Here is a 25,411-nt window from a genome sequence, read left to right as displayed (position 1 = left end):
AAATTGGCCGGGGCTGGGGGCGCCGCCTTGGCGCGAGACTGTTGCTGGGCGATGGAACTGCTTATCGGGCAACTTGAACGCAGTTGCCAGGGAGCTGTCGATGGTGCTGACGGGAACGCAAGGGTCAATCAACGCGGCCGTCTCGAAGGTGGTGGCCCCAGACTCCAGCAACACGATGGCCGTCGGAAGGATGTGGAGGCTCTGATGCTGCAGGAGAGCCTCCACTGATGGAGTTGCTGCAGACGCTGGACGTCGGACCGATGTCCGTGCTTCCCGTGCCGCTGGCGATGGAGACCGCGAGACTGCCCTTGACAGCCGAGTGGTCGATCCGCGATGTTGCGAGGACGGCGATTGGCGACGTGGCGGGGATGGCGATTGACGACGCTGCTGGATGGGCGGTTGACGAGTAGTCCCGGACATCTCGTGCAGGTGCAGCAGCGTGTGATGGTTCTGCCCGCACTTTTTGCACGTGTCGCCACTGCGACATTGCCCCCCTGAGTGTTGATGGGCCAGGCAATTCGCACAATATTTATTTATGAGGACGGCGCGGAGCCGCTTCTCCGTGCTGAGCCTAAGGAAGCGGGTGCACTTCCGTAGAGGATGGATTCCCCGACAGACTCGGCAACGGTAGGATCGAGTACCTCGTGAACGTCTGTCGTCCAAAGTTTGGGCGCTGCGAGGACGTGGAGCCATGGTTTTGGTGCTTCAATAAAAAATGATAAGCGAATTTAGTATCAATTCTGAACGGATTTTGAAACATAAGGACAGAAGGCACTATTTTTGGAAAGCGGAGGTTGCCTTGGCCTCCATAGGAAGAAGTACTAGAATGAGGACAGAAGTTATTATTGCGGAAGTGCGGAGATTGCCTTGTCCTCCATAGGAAGAAGTACTAGTTTGTGGATAGGACGTTGGATGGTTCCACGAGAAGAAAGAATATCTACGACGCGTACTCTAGTATCAGCTCCTGGGCTAGCAGATACGATTCTGCCGAGCCGCCAGTCATTTGATGGCAAGTTATCGTCCTTGATGACTACCATATCGTCGACTTGCAGATTTCTGGACGGACTTAGCCACTTGTTGCGCTTGTGGAGTTCGTTTAGATACTCTTCTTTCCATCGCGAACTAAATTGTTGATGCTGGGCCTTGAGACGTTGCCATCGATTTATAATTGATTTGGCTTCGCCTTTAATTTCAGGCTCCGCCGTGGAAAGCAACGGACCCCCGATCAGAAAATGCCCTGGCGTCAGTGCCAGCAAGTCTGTCGGGTCCTCTGACATTGGAGAGAGTTGTCTGGAATTAGTGCAGGCTTCAATCTTTGCCAGAAGCGTGGAAAGCTCTTCGAATGTATACTTGCGAGCGGACTTGAATTTTAAAACAGCGTTTTAAAACTCTTTACTCCTGCCTCCCACAGGCCTCCCATATGAGGAGCTCCTGGGGGTATGAAACGCCACACGAGTGCCTGATGGCTGTACGCATCAGTCACTGACTCCTTTAGTGCTTGCGTAAAGTCACGGGAAAAAAGACTTGAGGCACCACCAAAGGTTTTGCCGTTGTCCGAATGGACCCGCTGAGGACAACCTCTTCTAGCTACAAATCGCGCAGACGCTGCTAGAAACTTCTCAGTTGTAAGGTCGGAGGTGGGTTCCAAATGGATGGCCTTTTGAGATAGTCTCCCTCGAATACTTCTGTATCACATGGAGGCAACCGGCACCCAGACGGAATGTACGCGGACTGATTGTCGGTGCTCGACAACGGTTGCTGTGAACTGGCTCGGTCAATTAACTCGCTGAGCTGAACCGATAGCTCTTGGTACACCGAATAGCAATATTCAAATTTTCGGTGCAGAGTCGCCAAAATATCCGCCGCCTCGTCAGTCGTAAGGCTGGAAATCGTGTCTAGACACGCTTCAAATTCCTTCTCGGCTTTGTCCCAGAGTGAACGGACTTGTTCTTTTCGGACTTTGCAGGTGTGGACGGACGGAGCTGCTGCTCCTGGAGTTCTATGGTCGCTCTGAAATGGCTCATACGGTCGGCCACCGTGATAAACCGCGGGAGGGCTGCAACTGCAATTTCGTTACTCATTTTTGCCTGAGAACGAGTTGCTAGCGACTTTACGGACTTGGTCTGAATTTGTGACCTAACCTTAGACGTGAGCGGACTCAGAGACAATCGTTTCTGGTCGATCGTAGGAACAGACAACTTCTTGTCGCCTGCTTGGCTGGCTAGTGAAGTCTCGCATTTTGCCTTCGATATCGGTCTTGGGGCTACTGGGCTTGGGGTGCGCGCGCGAGGAGATGCGGATAGCGATCGCGTTTTATTTGCAGACGGAACTGATAACTTTGTTTTGTCTCCTGGCATTCCAGAAAAGTCTGTCCTGGAATGTGGTCACGCTGTTGCGGATCACCGGGATTGATTCGTAAAGAAAAGGATCGACGAAATGGATAACTTCCGGAAGATACAGGTGCGGCCCCAAAATTTCGAAAATCCTAACAGCTGAATGTTAACAATGTCAATGTATAGTGGAGCGAGGCGACAAAAATCGTATGGAATGTATTTGATTTTGTTTAAAAAAAAACCAAATAAAATTAATATATCGCAGTGGCGCTTCAGGGTCCTCGGTATAGATTGCAAGCGGTCCGCTTGTGTTTACTATTAGCGTTGAAGCTCCGGTCCACTTGTGGAATATGTGTAAACGGAACACCAGTACAGTTTTCGGAACAACTATTTTTATGTGCGAGGAAAATAACGCTGATTTGGAACAAATATTCTGCAAGATATTTGCAATTGGTTGTGAAAATGAGCGGAAAATATATCTATAACGCGCATCGTCTCGGCTTTCACAAAAAAAGTATTTATTTTTTTTTATTTTTAATGGTTGTTAGCCGACGGTGTGTGCGTATCGTGGTGATGGGTTCGGTGGAAACAGGTTATTTTTGGTAATTTTGCAATATATAATAAATTGTGTTCAGTGGAAACCAGTTATTTTGTATAGTGTACAATTTATATAATTATACATATATTAATATATTTATCTTAATCAGCAAGCATCAGGTTTATATGTACGTCAAAATAGCGTCGACCAGTTAGCAACGAAAGTGGAACGGTGGAATGTGGAACACTGGGGCCATTTTTAATTTTTAATTTTCTCGCTATTTGGGGGCTGAATTGAAAAATGTTTGATGCAAAATTGTTTAGAATTAAAATATCTATCGATCTATATAGGTTGGGGCCAAATCCGAGGTTTGCAAGTTTTTCAAAAATGCATTTAAAAAATTGGGTATCCACCATTTGGTTAACTGCTCCCCTCACAGAGGTTGTGCCAATATGCACGCTAAACCAGGTTATTAGGCGTTAATTCGAGCTTCTTGTCTGAAAGTTTCATCAAAATCAAACCCACAGATTTTGAGTAAAACGCCTAACAGTGAACCAACCTCGGATTTTTCCCATACAAAAAAGGGGGCCAAAAATTAATTTGTCTGGGGCTCCACTCATAGAGGTTGTGCCAACATGCACGGTAAATGGGCAGATTGGGGATCCTCCTAAGAACGTTTTGTGAAAATTTCATGAAAATTAAATTCACAGTTTTCGGGAAAATTGCTTTACAGTGTGCGGGTTAAATGGTCAAATTTTGAAATTGGCCGCTTCCCGCTGACTGCGCCAGCGAGACCACCTTACAGCCATGACATCAACCATGTTAATATCCATACATTTTCTGTGCAAACTTTAAGTAATTAATACAGCTCTCACAGAGGTTGTGCCAACTTGCACGGTTTATCAGTAGAAGGGGCATCATTATAAGTAATTTCTTTCTTAATTTCAGCGAAATCAAACCCACAGATTTCGAGAAATTCAAGTCATTTCAATTATGGTTTTTTTCCACGCGGTCACACTGAGACAGCGTGCGGAGCCATGACATAAACCATCAATCTATGCAAACTTTAAATAATTAATACAGCTCTCACAGAGGTTGTGCCAACTTGTAGACCTCGGATTTGGCCCCAACCTATATAGATCGATAGATATTTTAATTCTAAACAATTTTGCATCAAACATTTTCAATTCAGCCCCCAAATAGCGAGAAAATTAAAAATTAAAAATGGCCCCAGTGTTCCACATTCCACCGTTCCACTTTCGTTGCTAACTGGTCGACGCTATTTTGACGTACATCAGGTTTATATGGTTTTAATTTGTGGATATATGTGTTTGTGGGAGCTCGGAAATATGTGTATAAATTGTATATTTTATACTCGGAAATTATAAATGATGTGGGCTGTATTTTAAATGTCGATTTGGAAATGTTTGTTGGGTGTACCGCGAAGGAACGTACGTGTTATCGTGCTTACGTTGCCTTACGTTACGTTACGTGACTTTTCCCTTATGTACATACGTTGAAATGGATATGTATGTTTATTGTATGTATGTTTATTGATTGGCTTAGGTGCCTGGCATACAGTACATAAGCTGTCTGCCTAAAGTCGCCGCAACTAGAACTTGAACCAGTTGGACTAAGGATTGCATATGAGGATCTGAAGACTAGAGCGACAGCCTCTGTTGAATGCAGAATGAGTACAACTTGATTGTAGGAGTCAAAATTGTTACTGATTTTATTATATAAACTTAACGGTATTTATAGGTAAAAAGTGCATAGGTTAACAGAATAGGTATAAAGCAAAAAGTGTCGGTTATTATGCATTATGCAAGCCCGGATAGTTACAATTCAGCAGAATAAGCTTGTGCCAATAAGTGGGTCATTGATAATGTTGCTGACGGCTTGACCCGATATATGATACTTCAGAGCGCTGACTTATAACTATTGCTGCGACTGAACATTCTCCCGGCCGTTGAACAAGTGTTCAACCATCGCTAATGCTGAACGCAAAACTCCGTGGGGTAGGTTCAGGTGATGGCTGCTCGTCGTTCTCTTGGTTGGTGCAGGTTGGCTGTCGTGGCTTCCAGTTGACGAATCGCCTTCTGAGACTATATGCAATGATCAATATTATTGATATTGCTAACGCAGCATACGTGGCTACTTGATGATGCTGCACAGTGGTCAATTGATTTGACCATGCTGTATCCTTTAGCTTAGCCAGCCTTTGTTGTAGACGATCCAGTTCGTCTGATTCAGATGGTTGGGTTGCAGTCTCTCGAGCTGATTCTGATGTGTCTTCCACATCGGGCGTTGTTATATTGCCAAAACGTATGTACGCTAAATGTGATTCGGTGATCATCGTGCTGAATGTGCTAATGCTGATGTTCACGTTTCGTGCGGTGCAGCCTGAGGACAGAGATAATAAACCCGATCCATTAAGGTGAATGGTGGATGGCACGCCCTTGCATACAGCTTGAAGTTCTATTTGGTTGTGGGTCGCAAACATCCATCTGTTTCGTTGATGCGTTCTTAACCAAATCAAGTCTGCTTTCGACTTAATAATCTCACAGAGTGTTTCAGATTTGTTGGTGAATAGCTGAAATTCACATCAATTTTCAGTGTTGAATGCGGCTTGATGGTTAAAGCAAATGTGTTCGTTGTTGGATACTACTAGACATTGCTCGAACTCATCCTCAGTAAGACCAATGAATTGATCTCTATGGGAATTTACAGCGATGATAGGTGTCTTAATGTCAAAACGATTCCAGCCTCCTGAGTGCCACGTTGGGATGGGGATGATGCTGAAGACTTCCTGCTGTGCTGTTGATACCAGAGGCACTGTCATTTTGAATATAACATGATCTGTAGTTGTAGTTCCCTCGGCGCGCATGATTTTATAGAGTTCCATTACATTCTCCGACGAGACCGGCAACATCTGATCCGGAAGTAGATGATCCCGAATTTTGTCTCATTGGTCTCTTAGCTGCTTAGGAGTTACCAGCATAGGACTGATGGTTCGATGACGAACGTCGGTAAGAACGCTGGCAATTTCCGCTTGCATCCGCTGCATTCCAGTAGCCAACAGCGTTAGCTGGGCAGTTAAGATCACAAATGCTTGCTGTAAGTGGTCGCCTTGATATCTGCCTCGTTCCTTGTTGATGGTTGCAAGTTGCTGCTCCAAATTTCTGATGCGGTTATCAGTGGATGACTTGCTTTTCCTGACTATGTTTATAGTAGAATCCAAGATCGATGTTTGATTCTTAAGCAGCATCATCAACACATCTTCTTTGGATTTCACCTCATTGATAACCTTGGCCATGTCGTCTGCATACCTGGCGTCAAGTACACCAAATAGTGAGTTAGCCACGGTACCTACTACATCGAGTGGTGATCTTCGCTGCCGGGAATGGTTGATCAGATAACTTCCTTCATGTAGCTCTTCATATACATGTTGAAAATGCGTAACTATCGAGTTGCATGCGTTTTCGTTATGGAGCTCAGAACACTTGTGCCTGAGTTCCTTAATCCCAGTGGACAATATGTTCATATCGCTCCAATACGGTTTCAAATCATAATACGCAATGATGGTCCATTCCGAAACTGCCGTTCTTGCAGTGCCGAGTCGTTCATAGAATATTCCGGGCTGATTGGCGAACTGAGTTACACTTGTTGACTGTCCCACTGCGAGCGGAAGAATCAGTAGCATTGCTAGTAACGTTGGTAGAACTGGAATTTTTACTTTCTTCCTTTTTGGGATCTCTTCTGAAACTATTGCTCCTTCGATGGAAATGTTAGACCGCTTTGTCGATACTTCTTCTTTAAGAAGCGGGGCAAGCCGTGTGATTGGTCGCTGAACTACGCGAGAACCAATTTTTACGTCTACTACACGTACGTAATTATCTTTGCCAGGATATGTCTTTACTATTTTTCCCATCGGCCAACTCATCACCGGCAGGTTATCTTCTTTTATTAATACAAGTAGCCCTTCTTTGACGTTCTGCGACATTGTCTTCCATTTGTTGCGCGTTTGAAGCTCTTGAAGGTATTCCATTGACCACTGCTTCTAGAATGCGTGCTTAAGTCTGGACACTAATTCCCATCTTTTTACCAACGTTTTGTTGGTTGGGGAGAGATTTACATCGGGTGGGGCCGTTAGTGGCTCACCAATCAGAAAATGGCCTGGGGTTAATGCAGACACATCCGTAGGATCAGACGACATGGGTGTAATAGGTCGAGAATTAAGAATTGCTTCGACTTCCACTATTACAGTGTTAAGCTCCTCAAACGTCAATGATGCGGTGGCTGTGACTGATACTAGTAACCGTTTCGCAGATTTTACTGCAGCCTCCCACAGCCCGCCGAACGATGGAGCTCGGGGCGGTATGAACTTAAAATCCACCTGTCTCTGATTGCAATGGTGGATGATCTGGGCTTGTGCCTTATCCGTGAAGATCGCTTCCTCTAAGGCCTTTAGTTTATTGTTGGCGCCGACGAAGTTGGTTGCATTATCGCAGTGGATGGTCTGACACCTTCCACGTCGACTCAAGAAACGTCGAAGAGCACCTAAGAATGCATCTGTTGTTAGGTCGCTTACCAACTCTAGATGTACTGCCTTCGTAGCGAAACAGCAGAAAACTGCAATATACGCCTTGTCTGGTCTCTTTCCACGGAGTTTATGGTGAATCCAAATTGGCCCGCAGTAATCAACACCAGAATTAAAGAATGGTCGAGCTTGTGTTACTCGGTCGACTGGCAGATTGCCCATGATTTGTTGCATTAGTTTGGGCCGTGCCTTTGTACACTTGACACAACAATGTATAATGCTCCTCGCCATTGTTTTATCATTGATAATCCAATATTGCTGTCTGGCAATGGCTCTTAACGCCTGAGCACCGCAATGCATGTTCTCTTCATGCATTTCTCGCAACAGCATTCTTACTATTGGATCATTGTAAGGAAGCAAGATTTGATGCTTTGCGTTATACGGGAGTTTAGATTCTTCTAATCTCCCTCCGACTCTGATGAGGCTATCCTTGCCGATCATGGGGAATAGAGAGACGAGAGCGCTCTTTTTGTCCACGGCCTTGTGGGCAACAAGTTGCTTGTACTCACATGCGAAGTCAATTTTCTGAATGGTGCGCAGTATGATAGTACGAGCGTGAGTTAGTTCACCGATGCATAGGGTGGTTGTACTTGATCTGTTTCTTTTGTAACAGAAACGCATCATATATGCCACAATTCTTTGTAGCTTTCGAAAACTATTGCTATGCTTGCAATTATAGAGTTCTTCCCCTGTCTGACCCTGACATGCTGGAAGACTCACTTGTTTTGTTCGCCGTTCAAGATCACTTAGACCGATTATGGGCCTCTTGATCCATTTGTCACTTGAACCGTGTAGAAAAAGTGGTCCATACAGCCAGAGGGTATGTTCTGATAATTTGCTGGCTGCAATTCCTCTTGATAGCACATCTGCTGGATTGTTTGCCGAGGACACATGTCGCCACTGAGATGGATCTGAGACAGCTTGGATTTTTGCTATCCGATTCGAGACGAACGTGTGGTATGCGGCCGACGATGCGTTTATCCAGGACAAAACTACAGTTGAGTCAGTCCAGAAGTATCCAGACGCCTTCTCGATCGGTAATCGCAAATCCTTTCTTACTCTGTGTGTTAGTTCCGCGCCCAACAGCGCAGCACATAGTTCAAGGCGAGGCAAAGTTTCTTTCGCGGATGGAGCCACTCGTGACTTGGAGCAAAGAAGTCGTACCGAAATTTGATTGTTTTTGTAGGTAGCTCTTATATACACTGCTGCTCCGTACGCACGCTCTGATGCATCCACAAATGTGTGTACTTCTTGATGGACTGGAACCTTTCCATTATAGATGTGCCTAGGAATTTGCATACTGTTTAATGCTTGGAGATCCGATCGATAGTTCTTCCAATCATTTTGAAGTTCTTGAGGGAGCTCATCGTCCCAACTCAGGTTCAGCGCCCAAAGCGTTTGCATAAATATTTTTGCCTTTACTACCACGGGGGCAAATAATCCAAGTGGGTCAAAAATTTGTGCTGACTCGGAACTTACCACGCGTTTGGTGATGATTGACGCCTCGCTTTTCTGGGATCGCCCACACAGTTGATCCCTTTGTGGCATCCATACCAAACCCAACGTCTTGACACTGTAGTGTTTCAATGTTTCGTCTAGCTTGACGGTTTTGATGGTGTCTGCTTCGGGAACGTCTGTTAGAATTTGCCCATTATTGGAGCACCATTTTCGGAGCTTGAAACCGGATGGTAACAGTATTTTATTTAATTCCTTTTGAATTTGGACTGCTTCCGCAACGCTGTTTGCTCCAGTGAGACAGTCATCTACGTAGAAATCGTGCTTTAAAACAGACGATCCAAGCGGGAATTGATCCTTTGCCTTCTTGGACAAGTAATCTAAGCATTTTGTTGCTAGGAATGGGGCTGACGTTGTACCGTATGTTACGGTTTTGAGCCGATAATATTTAAGATCATCTGATGGATTCATTCTCCAGACGATTAGTTGATGATATTGATCGTCAGGGTGTATCCACACCTGCGGATACATTTTCTCTATGTCCGCTGTAAACACGTATTTATGAGTGCGGAAGCGTAATAGAATTGCAAATAGCTCGCTTTGCACCGTGGGTCCAGCATAGAGTATGTCGTTCAAAGACTTGTTGCTGGTGGTTTTGCATGAAGCGTCGAATACTACCCTCAACTTTGTTGTACTGCTTTCCGGCTTTAGCACACAGTGGTGTGGAATGAAGTAGTGATTAGCGGGTATATCTGTTTGATGCACTTGTTTCATGTGTCCGAGTGCTTCGTATTCATCCATAAAGTCCACATAGCCTTTCCAGACTTCAGGTGACGTTCTTCTTTCTAGAGCCAGAAATCTATTCGTGGCTGTTTTCTGTGATGCCCCCAGGGCTGAAGACTGTTCAGAAAATGGGAGTTTCACAACAAATTTGCCATCCTTTGCCACTCCCAAGTTTCCTACGAAGTGCATTTCGCAATGAGCCTCTATTGGTGATCGATGCCTTTCCTCGGTTTCAAGATTTTCTAGAGTCCAGAATCGTTCCAATAGTGTGTCAACTTCTTCGTCTGTAGCTGCGGCGGCACAAACCGCCGCTGAATCGTGATCCGAGGAGATCCGTCCGGCAATGATCCATCCAAGTTTTGTATTCTGAAGAACTGGTCCTCCTGTCTTTAGTATAGACTAGTTTGGCAGCAGCAATGAATAGTAGTGGTCTGCTCCGATAAGCATGTCAATCTTTCCTGGCTTATCGAAATTTGGATCGGCTAGAGCTATATTGCTTGGGATTTGTAGGCTTGCCGAATTTAACTGATGCGCCGGTTGATCAGCTATTATGTGTGGTAGGACAAAGGCTTCAACTTCTTGTGTGAAGGCGTTATGCATTGATTTTATTTGAACGTTTGCTCTTGCTCTACTGGTTTTTGGATTGCCTCCAATGCCCTCGATCCGTAGAGAAGTTCCATGAAGTTTCAGTGATAGTACTGAAGCCATTCGTTCGGAAATCAGATTTATTTGTGATCCTGAATCTAGCAGCGCTCTGAAGGTAGCAACTTGACCATTGCTAGCCTTCACTGATACTTTGACTGTGGCCAGCAAGTTATAATTCTTGTTGCTTGCTGCACCTACAGTAGGTGACTGTTGATTGGATGATGCACCTGATGTGGTTTCCAGATGCAACAAAGTATGATGTTTCTTGTCGCACTTAAAACACGGGCGACCACGGCAATCCTTTGCCTTATGGTCATTGCTGAAGCAGTTGACACACAGTCTTTGTTTTTGTACCCAATTAACTCGTTCGGGTATTGTTTTGCTGCGGAAGTCATCGCATTTATAGAGCCAGTGATTCCTTTTGCAAAATTGACAGCATGGTCCTTTTCCAGTACTGGCTGATGAGCATGTAGGACCCTTCTGTTCCTTTCTTGATTGTTGTCCCTTTTTTCCTGTTCCAAGAACTCGGATGCGCTGGTCCAGAAAACTGAGCAGTGTGTCGAGACCCTGTAACTCTCGGGACCCATCTAACGACTGCTCGTATAGGGCTCTGCTTGCAAGATCCAATTTTTGCTTGATGATGGCAATCAATATTGTATCCCAACTTGATACATCGATGCCCAGTCCCTTTAATGATGCTAGAGACTCGATAGTTGTAATCGTCACTAACTGTGTTTTGATGCAGGAAACGATTGAGAATCGTGTCTGCCACATGTCGGGGATTGTTGTAGGAATCGACTAATATACCCCAGGCGCTGAGGTAATTTTCTTCCTTAAGATCGATATGTCTTATCAATCTTTCAGCCTCTCCAGTTACGGTGGTTTTTAGGTACCACATTTTCCGTACCGTCGGCATGTTAGTATCATGGACCATGCATTTAAATAAGTCAAAAAACTGAGTCCATTTGAGTAGATCCCCATCGAATTTGGGGATGCTGACTCTGGGCAAATGCATATCTTCATTGCTCGAGGAGCTTGATTTTGCTCCTAAGATATCTTGAATTTCCTTTTCAAGTTTCAGGAAGGATTTCATGTCATATCCTCCTTTGCTTGGATCATCGTATTCTTCATGTACCGAGAAATGGATCTCTTGCGTTTGCGCCCATAGTGATTTTATCAAATCACTTGTTACGCTCTTTCCCGTACCTGAATACTCTTTCAGAGCGCGCCTAATAGAATCTGATATTGCCTTTTGTCGACGACATGCAGATATTAGTTTCTGGAACCCTATCGTGGGATGCTGAATGCTTGCAGGGTTACCAGTTGGGTCTGGAATTACCTCCGCTTGGCTTGTTGATTGTTCCATGCCGTCCCGTATGATAGCTCGATATTTGTCGTATGACTCACGACAGTCGTTATAGAACTTCATGTATAACGTAGTTCTATACTTTTGAGGAATCTTGAGATCATTCGTTGTGAATCGATTCCAAGTGTCATCGAGAATGGTTAGTCTATTTTCATAATAGTTCGGACTTGATTTCCTCTCCGATGAATCTTTCTTGAAGTTGATGATAAATTTGGAGATTTCTTGACTGATCTCCTCTTGCACGTCAAGTGTTTCTTTGACGGCTTGTTCCTCCATGTCACTCATATTTATTACCTTGAGTTAAAAACTTCTGACCCGTTGGGAGTGTTTTATTTGCTTGTATAGCTGGATACGCTCCTATTCGCAACCGAAAATGGTCTAAGAAGCTTTTAACACTTATGAATGATTTGGGTAAGTTTGATGACAGCAACTGTGGTGCTGAGTTCTCGTATTCTGAGAATGTTTGATTCTGGTTTCAAAGTGTCGCCTGTTGACAACTTCGAGAATGTGTCCGGGATTGGATGATCTAAATCCGTTTACCGGGATCACAAAAAACGATTTTATCAAATCGTTGACGGAGCTGGTCGCCTTGTTGACCAGTCTTCCAACTTCCTGAGTCGACTTTGCTCAGGTGTCCTTAATCTGTCGCCTTGTTGACGACTTGGGTAAAAGGACTTGTATGGAAGATATCTCCAACGTTGTGTTCTATGGTGTGATCTCTTGGTGAGATCACGTCGGGGTCACCAAAATGTTTATTGATTGGCTTAGGTGCCTGGCATACAGTACATAAACTGTCTGCCTAAAGTCGCCGCAACTAGAACTTGAACCAGTTGGACTAAGGATTGCATATGAGGATCTGAAGACTAGAGCGACAGCCTCTGTTGAATGCAGAATGAGTACAACTTGATTGTAGGAGTCAAAATTGTTACTGATTTTATTGTATAAACTTAACGGTATTTATAGGTAAAAAGTGCATAGGTTAACAGAATAGGTATAAAGCAAAAAGTGTCGGTTATTATGCATTATGCAAGCCCGGATAGTTACAATTCAGCAGAATAAGCTTGTGCCAATAAGTGGGTCATTGATAATGTTGCTGATGGCTTGACCCGATATATGATACTTCAGAGCGCTGACTTATAACTATTGCTGCGACTGAACAGTAGATATGTACGTACATTAATAAGCATGCATTAGGATTATGTATATGTGTGTATGTATGGGCGTATGGATGTGTGTTTTAAAATTGTAATTTTTTAATAAATTTGTAAATTGGAGATAATGTGGACAGTGTGGTAGATGTCGCTGTAGAAATGTTCGCAGGGTGTAACGCGAATGGAGGTACGTGTATGTTACCTTAAGTACATATGTTGCGCTGGTCCGCCATATATGTACGGCATATATGTACGTACATTAATAAGTGTGCATCTGGATTGTATGTCCGTATGAACCCGAATATGGAAATGGGGAAATACGAAAAAAAGAAGCCGGAAAATGGCGGTCGTATGACAATGGAAATAGCACTACGAAAAAAGAAGCCGGAATATGGCGGTCGTATGAAAATGGAAATAGCAATACGAAAAAAGAAGCCGGAATATGGCGGTCGTATGAAAATGGAAATAGAAATACGAAAAAAGAAGCCGGAATATGGCGATCGTATGCACAAATGGAAATGGCCGATCAGACTGATATAAGAAAATTGGGTTCTTGGGAAATATCTGACTGGTCGGCAATGGAATTATTGAACATTCGTACTTATCTTAAACTTGGAACTTGGAAAAAATCCGCCGGTTGTACGCTGGTACTTCAAACTTCTTCAAACTTCAGAATTATCCGTCTGAAGGACCATGAACTGGCGGCGGGCGGGTTTTTCCAGCAGGGTGGGTTGATGGTTGAGTTCCTATTGAAAATTCGAACGCGCTTTTTAAACGTTATAAAAAAATACTTCACGGTTTATTCGGCTTCACTTGTACACTTGTAAATTAGAACTAACTGAAAACTACAGAGAGGAAGTTCCAAGAGCCGCTTGGAGAGCGGAGTGGAGACACTTAACAGTGCGAGAGAGCGAGATGCGAGCGATCTGGAAGAACTGGAAGGGGAAATTGGCCGGGGCTGGGGGCGCCGCTTTGGCGCGAACAATATTGTTTATACTTTTCTAGTGTTTTACATTAATTTTAGAGCAAAAGTCTTTGTTGTTGGCTTATTACGCGGCTAAAATTTTGAAATGCAACTTTAAAAAAAAATATCAAAAGTATCTGATATATCGATATTTTTATGAAAGAAAATATATCAGCGATACGATATTTTTAAAATATTTGACATCCCTAGAACAGGGACTCGTGGTTTGAAGGTGCATGCGCGATACACCCACGTCGACCCAGCTGCTATCGATAATAATCGTTTTGTTGGCTGTTTTCGATGTCTTTGAAATCAGAGTTTTTCTCTTGAATGTTATGTGATGTGTAGGTTGTCCGGATATTTTGACTTGGCGTTGTTGTAGGAAGACCACAGGCTGTTGCTTGCAAGGAGCTCCAGGATGTGATTGTATATGATTTGGTTTATAAAGACTTCTTGGCAGTGAGCTCGACAGGAATGTGTATTGGCCAAACGCTATAGGAAAATACACAATTATAAATGGTGAAATAACAGGTAGAACTTAAAAGTTTAGATTGGCTGTATTGATAAATTTTGCCAGCTCCCTTAAATGAAGCGGGTCTTTTTTGGTAAGTAATTCATTAAGATATTTATAAGAGGGACCGAAAATAATGATTATTTTTTTCGAATAAAAAATAAAAATATCCATTTAATGATTATTTTGTAAGCGAAAAAAAATGTCGCTCAGAAATAGTGATTATTTTGTGAGCGATATTTTTTTGCTTAGAAATATCACTCAAAGTTAGATTGCAGCCGTCCTACGCGGAATTTTACAAAGATTTAAATGTGCTCTTGTAGGTAGAACCAAGAAGCCCATATCCAATAAAGAAAAAAATAAATTTTCTTTGTATAAACCGCTTAAAAAAAACAAAAAAACTTTTTGTATTAAAAAACATTTTCTGTGGAAATCGAACTCGTGCTTACAGCTCGGTGGAAAAACACACTAACACCCAGCCAATATTTCGGGTTGGATCTAAGTGGAATAGTTCATAACACCTTATCGTTTTACTAATATATAAATGACATAAAATCCTAAGGTTGAAACAACTTTTTGTATTTATGCATACCTCTTTTAAACTAAAAACCCCGCTTTAAAAAGTTTATACAAAGAAATCACCTTCTTTTATTAAGTCGATGTGCGCTCCGGTAAAATTTCGTACAGAACGTATACTAAATATCGAATATCACTATGGACGGCAGTCCATGTAGTGACGAAGCGCACCAGGAGAGTGTGCGAAGGCGACTACTATATATACACGAAGAAATGAAAATCTACTGTGATGGTGCGATCATAATGAATGATACACCTATCGAAAGGTATTGCGAAAACTAACAGGATTGCATACCAAGACTCTAAGAAAATAAATTGGCTTGGGAGAGAGAGCGGTGAAAGTGAAAAAGTGAAAATTTCGAAATTTGGAGCTGTTGGGGCCGGTGGGGATAAATGCCCCCTCGAAATGTTTTAGTTGTATTCCTTTTGAAAATACCCGTCGAATGAGGGGTCATTTGTCAAAATCCGACGCTCCGTTCAAAAGTTATAGCCAAAATAAGATTTTCTTCGTCTTCCCAAAATGAAAATTTAATTCTGTTTGTCAGTTTGTCAGTTTGTCAGTATGTCAGTTTGTCAGTTTGTCAGTTTGTCAGTTTGTCCAAAACATGTTTTTTAAGTTTTGAAAATTTGATATGACGTTCATGACATCGATATAAAAAACTTTTGTTCTACCACTTTTGGAAAAACTCGCTAGTTTAGCGGGAAAACAGCTATAAATAGCTAAAATTCGGAAAGCCGTAACTTCTATACTACTAAAGCTACAGACTTGTGCTGCATCTCGTTTGAAAGGTATTTTTAAATGCTATAAACGCCTTCTATATGCAATTTGTGTAAATGTAATAGTTAAAATATGCACAAAAGACAATTTTTGAAAACTTTTTTTTTAGCTTTTTTTTATTTTTCTCAAAAACAGCTCTAACGATTTTCTTTACAACTTTAAACTGTATAGCCCTTGAGATTCCTTAAATTTTGGTATATAACACATTACTGTAAAAAGTCACGTTTAAAAGTTATTTTTATACGAAAATAGCCACTTTTGCCAGCTCGAACAACTAACGCTCCCTGAGTATTGAATTTGGGTGAGGGTATCCGAACTGTATTTTAGGGTCATGGAATCAGTAAATTTGCACTAAAGAGTTCCATATAGGAATCTTTTGTTCTACGACTTTGGGAAAAAGCCGCTACTTTAGTGGGAAAAAGCTAAAAATAGCTAAATTTCGTTAGTTTGTAAGTTCTACACTACTAAAGGTAAAGACATGTGCTATACCTCGTTTAAAAGGTATTTTGAAATACTTCAACGCCTTTTAACTTAATTTGTTAAAATATAATAGTTTAAAAATTATGATTGACCAATTAAATTTAAATGTATATATTAGCTCCTATGAGAGCAAATGTAAACAAACAAAAACTTCTGATATCAATTAAAAACACCTCTTAACGAGGTAAAAAACTAGTGACGACCGCACCTTCAACATACAAAAGTTCTGATATCAACATTTGTGACGAAAAATTATTACACTCGTCATTAAATAGACTTTCTCATCTTTTCTCATTCGTCACGCTGCAATAGAAAATTCCTGTAAAGGGAAAAAGGCTGGAATAGTTTGCTAGGGCGGGCCGAATGAGAAAAGATTAGAAAGTCTATTTAATGACGAGTGTAATAATTTTTCGTCACAAATGTTGATATCAGAACTTTTGTATGTTGAAGGTGCGGTCGTCACTAGTTTTTTACCTCGTTAAGAGGTGTTTTTAATTGATTCAATAATTATCGAATTTTATTTGACTTATTTGGACTATTTTCCAATAAGTTTTAAACGTAATTAATGATTTTCTTGCAAAATTAGAAATATAATTTATGTTTAAAGCGCATATTGTACACAATAAAAGAAAAAAATTAAAAATTTGACCCGCCAGGCTACATAATGCAGGCCTGAACAGCGGCTTGCCGCGGCTGCGTTGGTTTATTTACATTTGTAAGTTGGCAAGAATTTTAAAAGCGAACCAAAATGCCATCTGCTCTAGAGTACTTGCGAAGGCATAAACTGCAAAAGGCTAGGACGCAGAGGAGATCCTTACAAGCGGTTTTACGGTTTAACTTATTGGCCAGGTCCTTTCAGCAGTGGTCAAAAGAATGCGGACGCCCTGAGTAAATCCTTTGGAAATGTCGATATGGTGTCTTGCGCTGGTGACCTATGTTTACCCCTAAAAATTAGCACCGCCTATTAGTTTAAATTAATAATAAACAAAAATGTTGTACTTTTTAATTACATGTCTTCTGCTTCTTCACAGCCGGCGTTTTACACAGTGATGCCAACTTTTTGCAAAGGCGGCCTGTTTTTACTAACACAGGAACACAAAATTAAACTTTGTGAAATTTCCACGAACCATTTCAAGTTTTCCATGATATTTGGGTGCTCCTGAGTAAAAGTCCCATACAAAATTATTTTCCATCACCTACAGGTTCCGCGGTATAGCTAAGAATACAAAAAACCGATGTTTGCCGACTTTTTCAATTACGTGGCCTATATAATTGGACCAACCTTTATTATTTTCGGTAGGACCTACTCTCAATACATCAAGGCATTCCTAAAAAATAGTCCCCATTGTGAACCATTGCACATGTCTTTGGAATTCGACGCCAAAGTTGAAAATCCCAAAATTGTAGAGATTTTTCTGATGGAAAAACAATTCTGAGGATTAAATCTTGAATGGAAGTAATTTTAACTATTCATTGTATCTATTGTTCATTGTATGCTTTAATTTCGGTTTAAAGCGTTTCCATGAGAACATTTTATTGGATTTCTTATACTTATAAAACCGATTTTTTTATTTCATTATCTACTCCTAAATGTTGTCAAATTTTGAATAAGTCATGGCAACCTCTAGAACTAAGAAACTAAAATACGTTCACTGAACATACACAGAGAAATGTAAATGTTTACTCCCATTCTGTAGGATGCCTTGACTTTTTTTAAATTTGACAACATTTAGGAGTAGATAATGAAATAAAAAAACCGGTTTTATTAGTATAATAAATCCAATAAAAAATATTCTCATGAAATCGCTTTAAACCGAAATTAAAGCATACAATGAACAATAGATACAATGAATAGTTAAAATTTCTTCCATTCAAGATTTAATCCTCAGAATTGTTTTTCCATCAGAAAAATCTCTACAATTTTGGGATTTTCAACTTTAGCGTCGAATTCCAAAGACATGGGCAATGGTTCACAATGGGGACTATTTTTTAGGAATGCCTTGATGTATTGAGAGTAGGTCCTACCGAAAATAATAAAGGTTGGTCCAATTATATAGGCCACGTAATTCAAAATGTCGGCAAACATCGGTTTTTTGTATTCTTAGCTATACCGCGGAACCTGTAGGTGATGGAAAATAATTTTGTATGGGACTTTTACTCAGGAGCACCCAAATATCATGGAAAACTTGAAATGGTTTGTGGAAATTTTTGGCTGTGTACCTGTGTAATTTCTCAATAACTACAACTTCTTTTACCATGAAATTTTTATCAGAAATAAGTTTCATTTTTAACTAAGTAACTTTGAATAATGATTCGTTAACACAATTAATTGCAAAATTACAAAAAGAATATATGTTTAAAGCGCATATTGTACACAATAAAAGAAAAAAATTAAAAATTTGAATTACCCGCCAGGCTACATATTGCAGCCCTGAACAGCGGTTTGCCGCGGCTGCGTTGATTTATTTTCATTTCAAAGTTGGCAAGAATTTTAAAAGCGAACCAAAACGCCGTCTGCTCTAGAGTACTTGCGAAGGCATAAACTGCAAGAGGCTAGGACGCAGAGGAGATCCTTACAAACGGTTTTACGTGGTAGTCCATGGGAATTTAAGTCATTAGCCAGGTCCTTTCAAGCAGTGGTCACAAGAATGCAGACGCCCTGAGTAAATTTTTTGGCAATGTCGATATTATTGCGAATGAATCAGAAGAATATGGTGTCTTGCGCTGGTGACCTATGTTTACCCCTGAAAATTATCAACGCTTATTAGTTTAAATGAATAATAAAGAAAAATGTTGTACTTTTTACTTACATGTCTTCTGCTTCTTCACAGCCGGCGTTTTACCCGGCCAAAATAGGACATTTTTCACGACAGTGATCCCAACTTTTTTTACTAATTTCTCAATAACTACAACTTCGTTTGCCATGAAATTTTTACCAGAAATAAGTTTCATTTTTAACTAAAATTCAAAGTACCTTTGAATAAATAATTCGTTAACACAACATTTCAATAACTAACTCCGAAATTTGGACAAATTTGGTATTTTAATGTTCAATGTAATTGGTAACACTCTCAGGTAGACGGTTTTCCGGCTGATTTTTTTTAGCTAATTTTTTTGAGAGGTTTTATAAAAAGCCTATTTTTAAATATAACACGAAGTAGGTATAAAAATTGTAGTATGCAGGTAGTTCATAAAATTCATTAGAGTTGTTTTAAATAGTTGGGTAATATTATTAAAACGTCTGGCAGAAATTACGTCTATGACACCTAGATTTGCTATTCGGGGAAAATTCGGTTGGAATAGTTTTCTGTGACACCCCCGATAATGATTACGCTCCCTGCTTTATATTACTTAAAAATTTTAAATTTACTGCGGATGTTGATAAGTTTTTGGTAGTTAAAAATCAAATGTTACACAGATCACATAAATTAGTATCAACAGCTTTTATTTTGTGATGAAACCCCTCGTCATATTAATACTTTTAACATTCCATTTTAAAAGATGGTGCCAGGGTTTTTTGGTAATATTTGGGAAGATCTTTAAAAGATTTGATCCCTTGATCATGCATTAATTTTTATATTCTTCATTCCACTTGAATTGTAGGATTTTTTGAATCTCCCTTATAGCCCAGTCCCACAGAGCACGTAACGGGGGAACGGTTGGAATTTTTGAAAGATGTGAAACACATGGTCCCATAGAACCCCTTTCATAATCTACCATCCCCCATCCAAATATAGTAGACGTTAGTAAAAAAATTACAAATATTCTATTGAATTTATTATAATTCCAAGGGGCAAGAATGGATAATTTGGCAATGATTATGACTGTGGTTCAAGAACAAAGCTTGATGTTGCAGCAGCTAATGGTGGCGGTTAAGTCCAAACAGCCAAACAATTCAATTGACGAAGAAGATGAATTGGAGATGGTCAGATGGTTTTCAGCTTTCAAGTCTAAAATGCCAAGAAGAGTGTGGATGAAGGTAAGAAATACCAATTAATAAGGCAGGTTTTATTTTAAGATTCATAGAAGCGGTATGGATCTTTTTGGGAAAAGGATGTTCCCGAAAACAGCGACTCATTTTTTAAGGAGAGCTTTCGGATGGAGAAGGCAACCTTTTTATTTTTGGTGGGTCGACTAGAAGTTTTGCGAAAGAGGAATACCAACTGGCGAGACGCGATTCCTCTTGAAAAGCGGATTGCTATTGCCTTGTATACTTTAGGTTCCTCTGCGGAGTATCGGGCTGTTGCAAGGCTTTTAGGAGTTGCACACAACACTGTCTGCAAAATACTCCATGAATTTTGTCGGGCAGTCATCGCGGAGTTTGCAAGCGAATTTATGACTCCCAATTACCTTACACCTGAAAAGGTGGAGGAGTGCGTTAAGGGTTTTGAAGAAATTGGGTTTCCTCAATGTATCGGTGCAATTGGTAAGAAATAAATTCTAACTTATCTACTTAATACAAAATATGTGTTAAAAAACGATATATTTTAAGATGGGTGCCACATCGAAATAAAACCGCCAGCAGCAGAAGCAGTCGACTATCACAACTACAAAGGCTGGTACTCAACGGTACTATTTGCTCTCGTAGACTACAGGCAAGTTACCTTCACTTAAGTATCTTATAAATATTTTAAATATTTTTAATTTATTACAGATATAGATTTAGCTATGTGAATATCGGCTCTGCAGGGCGATGCAACGATTCCACGATTTTTCAAAAGTCTAGCCTGGCAAGGAAAATTGCTACAACCCCGATCCTTCGAGAAAAATCTCGGAACATCTGTGGCGTACAAGTTCCCATTGTTCTTATTGGAGACTCGGCTTTTCGATTTTCCCAAACTCTGATGAAGCCATACCCATTTTCCACGACCGCGTCTGCAGAACAGCGATGTTTTAATTATAATTTGTCGAAGGCTAGACGAGTTGTAGAAAACGCATTTGGGCACCTGAAGGCGAGGTTTCGCTTCATAGGGAAAGGACTTGATAGCCAATACAAGAAGAACAATGCGGTTATTTTAGCTTGTTGCATATTGCACAACATTCTGAATGAGCACAACAGCGCTATAAATGAAAACTGGAATCTGACAAGCACCAACTTAAGAGAGCAGCCAAGTCAAATTAATATGTCCGCAGATTTCAACCATCCAGCTGAACAAATAAGATCAGCTATTGCAAATTACTGTTTAAACAGAAACCAATAAAATATTCAGACATAAATTTATGCTTCCATTTAATTAAAATAATTTATTTCATTACTTAAAAAATTTTTAAATACAATTTTATTTTGATTCTCTCAAGAACTTAAGTAGTTCGGATTGGAATTTTTCCTGGCTTTTTGCAACTCGTTCAAGGATTGCGGTTTGGTTTTTTTGATGCTCGTCGTAGGACTTCTGCTGCTCCCTTGTGAGCTCTAGTCTGTCCCGAGCGACCTCTACAAGCTCGGCAAGATGGTCTTGCTTTGCCCGCTTTGCAGAAGAGGCACCGCTGGCAGAGATTACAGATATTTCTGATGTGGTGGTAGAGATCCCACGAGCGCTACAGCTTGGCGATTCGGAATTCTCGGGGTTTAGTTCAATGGTCTCCTCTAAGTATTCCTCAACATCTGCAATGAACACAGTTTATTTAATTAATAAATAAAAAAGCAAATAAATATATTAATCTGCTAACATACTCTCGTTGTCCAAAGTATTCGCCTCCATGCTGTGTATGCGAAACGGGCCGAGAAATGAGTGCACCTTGTCGAAATGCTGCCAGGAAGAAGGAGTTCCGCCGCTTGGACCTATTTTATTTTTTTCTAATCTTCAAAGTGAAAAGGATATTATATTTCATTGTTGCCAATATTTGCAAAGTAATTTTACTTATTACCTGTACTTCTTGGTCATATTTTCAAGCTTGGTCCTGACATCTCGGAAAGAAATATTGAACCCAGCCTCTTTCATGGATTGGGCCATCTCCAAGTATATATGCGAGTTTTTTCTAGGACCGCGCAATTCAGCAATGCTGTCCTGCCACAAATCAACCAGGAGACATTCCATGTTTGTGGTCCACTTTAACCTTCCCGTGGTAGTTCTTTCTGTGTTGGCTACAAGTATTATTACACATAAATATTATCAAAATAATATTGACCTACCAGCTTCTGCTTCCATTTTCCTGATTTTTCGTCGTTATTTTTTTTTTTCACTGACAGTGTCAAAATTTGGAAAACTATCGGCTTAATATCGCCTAGGAACGGTTGGATTTGGAACGATAGTTGTGGATGGGGGAATAACTGGAATAATTTTTGAATAGAAAATTCCTTTGGAACATCCGTCAAAGAGATGGGGGAAGGTGGATGGTGCTCTGTGGGAATGGGGTATTAAAGCATCTTTGATGTTGAGACTTATGTCAATTTCTACCCCTTTATGTACGGCTATTTTAGCAATACTATCAGTCTGTTTATTTATGTTAATGCCTTTGTGGCCAGGTACCCAAACTAATTCTACCTCCAAATCTTCGATTAACTTGTGCATGTACCATGTTGTTTCTTGTACCATGTACGCCAAAGACTTTTTGTTTTTTATTAAGCTAACGGCACCCAGGCAATCACAAATTATAACTACAATTTTGTACTTGGATCTGTGCAAAATCTCACATGCTATTTGGATTCCAGCAAGCTCGGCACTTACTGAAGAGAGTGGCACATCAAATTTAAATTTATGAGTCGCACCGCTGGGCACTTCGAGTACACCAATACCGTCTGTGGAGATTATGTTCCACCCATTTTTCATGTTCTCAATAATTTCCCCGTAAAAGGCACAGAGTTCCTCAACTGAGTTTTGAGTTTGTTTTGCAAATTTTCAACCGCACTGTTAAATGCTTTTCCTGACGAAATAATCATGAAATCATCCGCAAACTGCATAATCTGAGTGTTTTCATCGTTTATTTGGTGCAATCTTTTTGTGTATGTGTTGAACAAGATTGGAGATAAACAGGATCCTTGAGGAACCCCACCATTCGCCACCTGTACTGCATTTACCAATTTCAAAACACGATTAGATCGAAAACTAAGAATCCAGTCTATGAAGACTTTAGGAAACCCATCATTTTCCATAATCAACTTTAGAAAATTCAGATTTTCACAGTTGTATGCACTTGACAGGTCGACAACTGCTAGTACAACATTTAACCTATTCTTTTTCCTTAAAGCAATGACATTTATCACAGCATTTATGCAAATTGCCGCTGACTTTCCTTTCTGGTATGCATAAGACCTATATGGCAGTAATTTCTTTTCATTTATGAAAAGCTCTAATCTCTTTTTAATCATACAGTTAGTTGTTTTGGCAAGACAGGATATAAGCGATATGGGCCTGACATTTTTGACGTCTGATAAATCTTTGTTTCTTTTGGAAATCGGAGTAATTTTAAAATTTCTCCATTCCTGTGGAAAATCCAGGGACCGTAAATAATCATTATTTGAGATTTTTATTTTAAAAGGCCTACTGAGATTTGTACAAGTTTTAGTCAAAAATTTAACTGGTTTTTATGCACTTTATAGACATGAACAAATAACAGTTAACTTGCTTTCCAGATTTGTTGTCATGCATATACTTTGTGGACAATAGTAAAAAGAACGTTATTTTTGACGTTTAAAACAAAAAATCACAGTAGTCTTTTTAAAATAAAAATCTCAAATAATGATTATTTACGGTCCCTGGGAAAATCACAGTTTGCAACCTTATTGTTGTATAAGGCTACCAACTCAATCTTGGCTTCTGTACTAAGAAACTCAATCATTTTGTACGTTATTAAGTCCGCTCCTCCTGCAGTTTTTTGTCTTGATCGAGAACTTCTTGAAGATCCTCCAGAACAAATTCCGGATTTTCATTGTTCTTTCTGGAATATTGATTCTCGTATACTGTTCTGTTTTCAGGAGGTATTTGGTCAATTAAGAAACCCAAAAAATAACTTCATTTGTCCAGATCAAACTTATCTAACTTTTCTTCCACTCAGTTTTCGTGTTTGGTTGGGTGTTTTTTATTCAGTTATATTTTTAAAAAACTGGTTTTTTTTACTATTTTGACTGACTTTTTCCTTCCGCTTTATTAGCTCCAAAACAATATGTGGCTGCCTTGATTTCACTCATCATGTTTTTGGTGAGATTTGATTTATTACCACATAGCTTTATTTTTATACCCTCGCAGAGGGTCCATCTAGCCATGTCCGTCTGTCCGCTTCTATGCGAACTAGTCCCTCAGTTTGAAAGCTACCGCGATGAAACTTTCCCAAAATTCTTCTTTCTATTGAAAGTTAACTGTGGTCAACCCGATCAAGATCATTGACCGCAGTTACGTCGAAAATAAGCTCCGCCAAAAATTGCTGACCTAGCAATGGGCCGGAAGCTCGTGCAAAGCGGCAGACACTGCATATTTGCAATCTATTAAACATCACCTGTCTGAGTCTCTAGGCCAGCAGGTAAAGAAAGGCAGTATCCTTTCCGCCCTATTCATCTTAATTCTTCAGCTTGGAGACCACGGCCAACCGGCCCACATATTTATGAGGAACACCTTGAGATGCACGATGACAGTGACTGCTGCGTGGGACCCCATTCAGGGAATATTAATTATACAATACTAGTGACTGCTGCGCGGGACCCCTCCTGGGAATATCTAACTACGAAATCCCAGTGATGGCTGCGTGGGACACACTAAAAAGAATAATTGGCGCTCAACTACCGGGAAAATTATTTTAGTGGAAGTTAACAGAAAATGTAAATGGGCCCTTCGGCCAAAAAAGTTTTTACGTCTTCCACAAAATTTTATAAATTCGGACCTCTATATAAAATATATAAAACAGGCATTAAATTTTTTACCATTTTGGTACCTTTTATCTCTTTGTAAAGAGAATGAGGTCCGTTTTGTCCGCATTGATACTCAGTCCCACCTTTTCCGCCCATCTCCCTGAGTGTTGATTCCATTATAGAGCTGAGGGTCGATGGACAAACTCCCGTCATAATTATGCCTATGTCGTCCGCATAGGCTGTTATTTTTGGGGCTCTCCTCTCGGATCTTTTGATTAGATCGTCGACCACCAAATTCCATAGGAGAGGCGAGAGGACCCCACCTTGTGGTGTGCCTCTGCGTGCCTCCTTTACGATGGAAGCGGTGCCCCACTCTGAATGTACCCGCCTGCAGCTAAGCAGGTTTCTTATCCAGAGGCTTATTGCGGGGTGCGTGTTGGTTGCTTCTAGGC

General features: G+C 40.6%; 2 protein-coding genes across 5 annotated transcripts; one reads left to right on the top strand and one right to left on the bottom strand.

Moving 5' to 3' along the window:
* Nucleotides 1-19,836: 19,836 nt before the first annotated feature.
* On the top strand, nucleotides 19,837-21,411 carry LOC138912376 (putative nuclease HARBI1). Its single transcript, XM_070213100.1, has 4 exons — nucleotides 19,837-20,159; nucleotides 20,207-20,606; nucleotides 20,673-20,775; nucleotides 20,835-21,411. The coding sequence occupies exons 1-4, from the start codon at nucleotides 19,980-19,982 to the stop codon at nucleotides 21,379-21,381; spliced, it is 1,230 nt and encodes a 409-aa protein (XP_070069201.1). The 5' UTR covers nucleotides 19,837-19,979; the 3' UTR covers nucleotides 21,382-21,411.
* Nucleotides 21,407-22,532, bottom strand: LOC108062485 (uncharacterized). Of its 4 annotated transcripts, none has more exons than XM_070213101.1 (4): nucleotides 22,311-22,532; nucleotides 22,046-22,253; nucleotides 21,852-21,974; nucleotides 21,407-21,782 (listed from the first exon to the last, which is right to left on the bottom strand). In XM_070213101.1, the coding sequence occupies exons 3-4, from the start codon at nucleotides 21,877-21,879 to the stop codon at nucleotides 21,460-21,462; spliced, it is 351 nt and encodes a 116-aa protein (XP_070069202.1). In that variant the 5' UTR covers nucleotides 21,880-21,974; nucleotides 22,046-22,253; nucleotides 22,311-22,532; the 3' UTR covers nucleotides 21,407-21,459. The 4 variants fall into 4 exon arrangements, with proteins under 4 accessions (XP_070069202.1, XP_044249573.1, XP_044249574.1 ...); XM_044393638.2 differs by having other exon boundaries at nucleotides 21,409-21,782; nucleotides 21,852-21,979; nucleotides 22,046-22,262; XM_044393639.2 differs by having other exon boundaries at nucleotides 21,411-21,782; nucleotides 21,852-21,979.
* Between the last annotated feature and the right edge of the window lie 2,879 nt (nucleotides 22,533-25,411).

The sequence above is a fragment of the Drosophila takahashii genome, chromosome 2R, assembly GCF_030179915.1.
Source record: "Drosophila takahashii strain IR98-3 E-12201 chromosome 2R, DtakHiC1v2, whole genome shotgun sequence".
NCBI classification, from domain to species: Eukaryota; Metazoa; Arthropoda; class Insecta; order Diptera; family Drosophilidae; genus Drosophila; species Drosophila takahashii.
This window is presented reverse-complemented; position numbering and strand designations above follow the sequence as displayed.

Bases quoted from the DNA above. Each gene is read 5' to 3' on its own strand.
- LOC138912376 (XM_070213100.1), top strand. From the start codon at position 19,980: ATGGATAATTTGGCAATGATTATGACTGTGGTTCAAGAACAAAGCTTG. The intron at 20,607-20,672 runs GTAAGAAATAAA...ATATATTTTAAG, and splicing joins TCAATGTATCGGTGCAATTG to ATGGGTGCCACATCGAAATA. The intron at 20,776-20,834 runs GCAAGTTACCTT...AATTTATTACAG, and splicing joins TTTGCTCTCGTAGACTACAG to ATATAGATTTAGCTATGTGA.
- LOC108062485 (XM_044393638.2), bottom strand. The intron at 21,980-22,045 runs GTAATAAGTAAA...TTCACTTTGAAG, and splicing joins AATATGACCAAGAAGTACAG to ATTAGAAAAAAATAAAATAG. The intron at 21,783-21,851 runs GTATGTTAGCAG...TGTTCATTGCAG, and splicing joins GAATACTTTGGACAACGAGA to ATGTTGAGGAATACTTAGAG.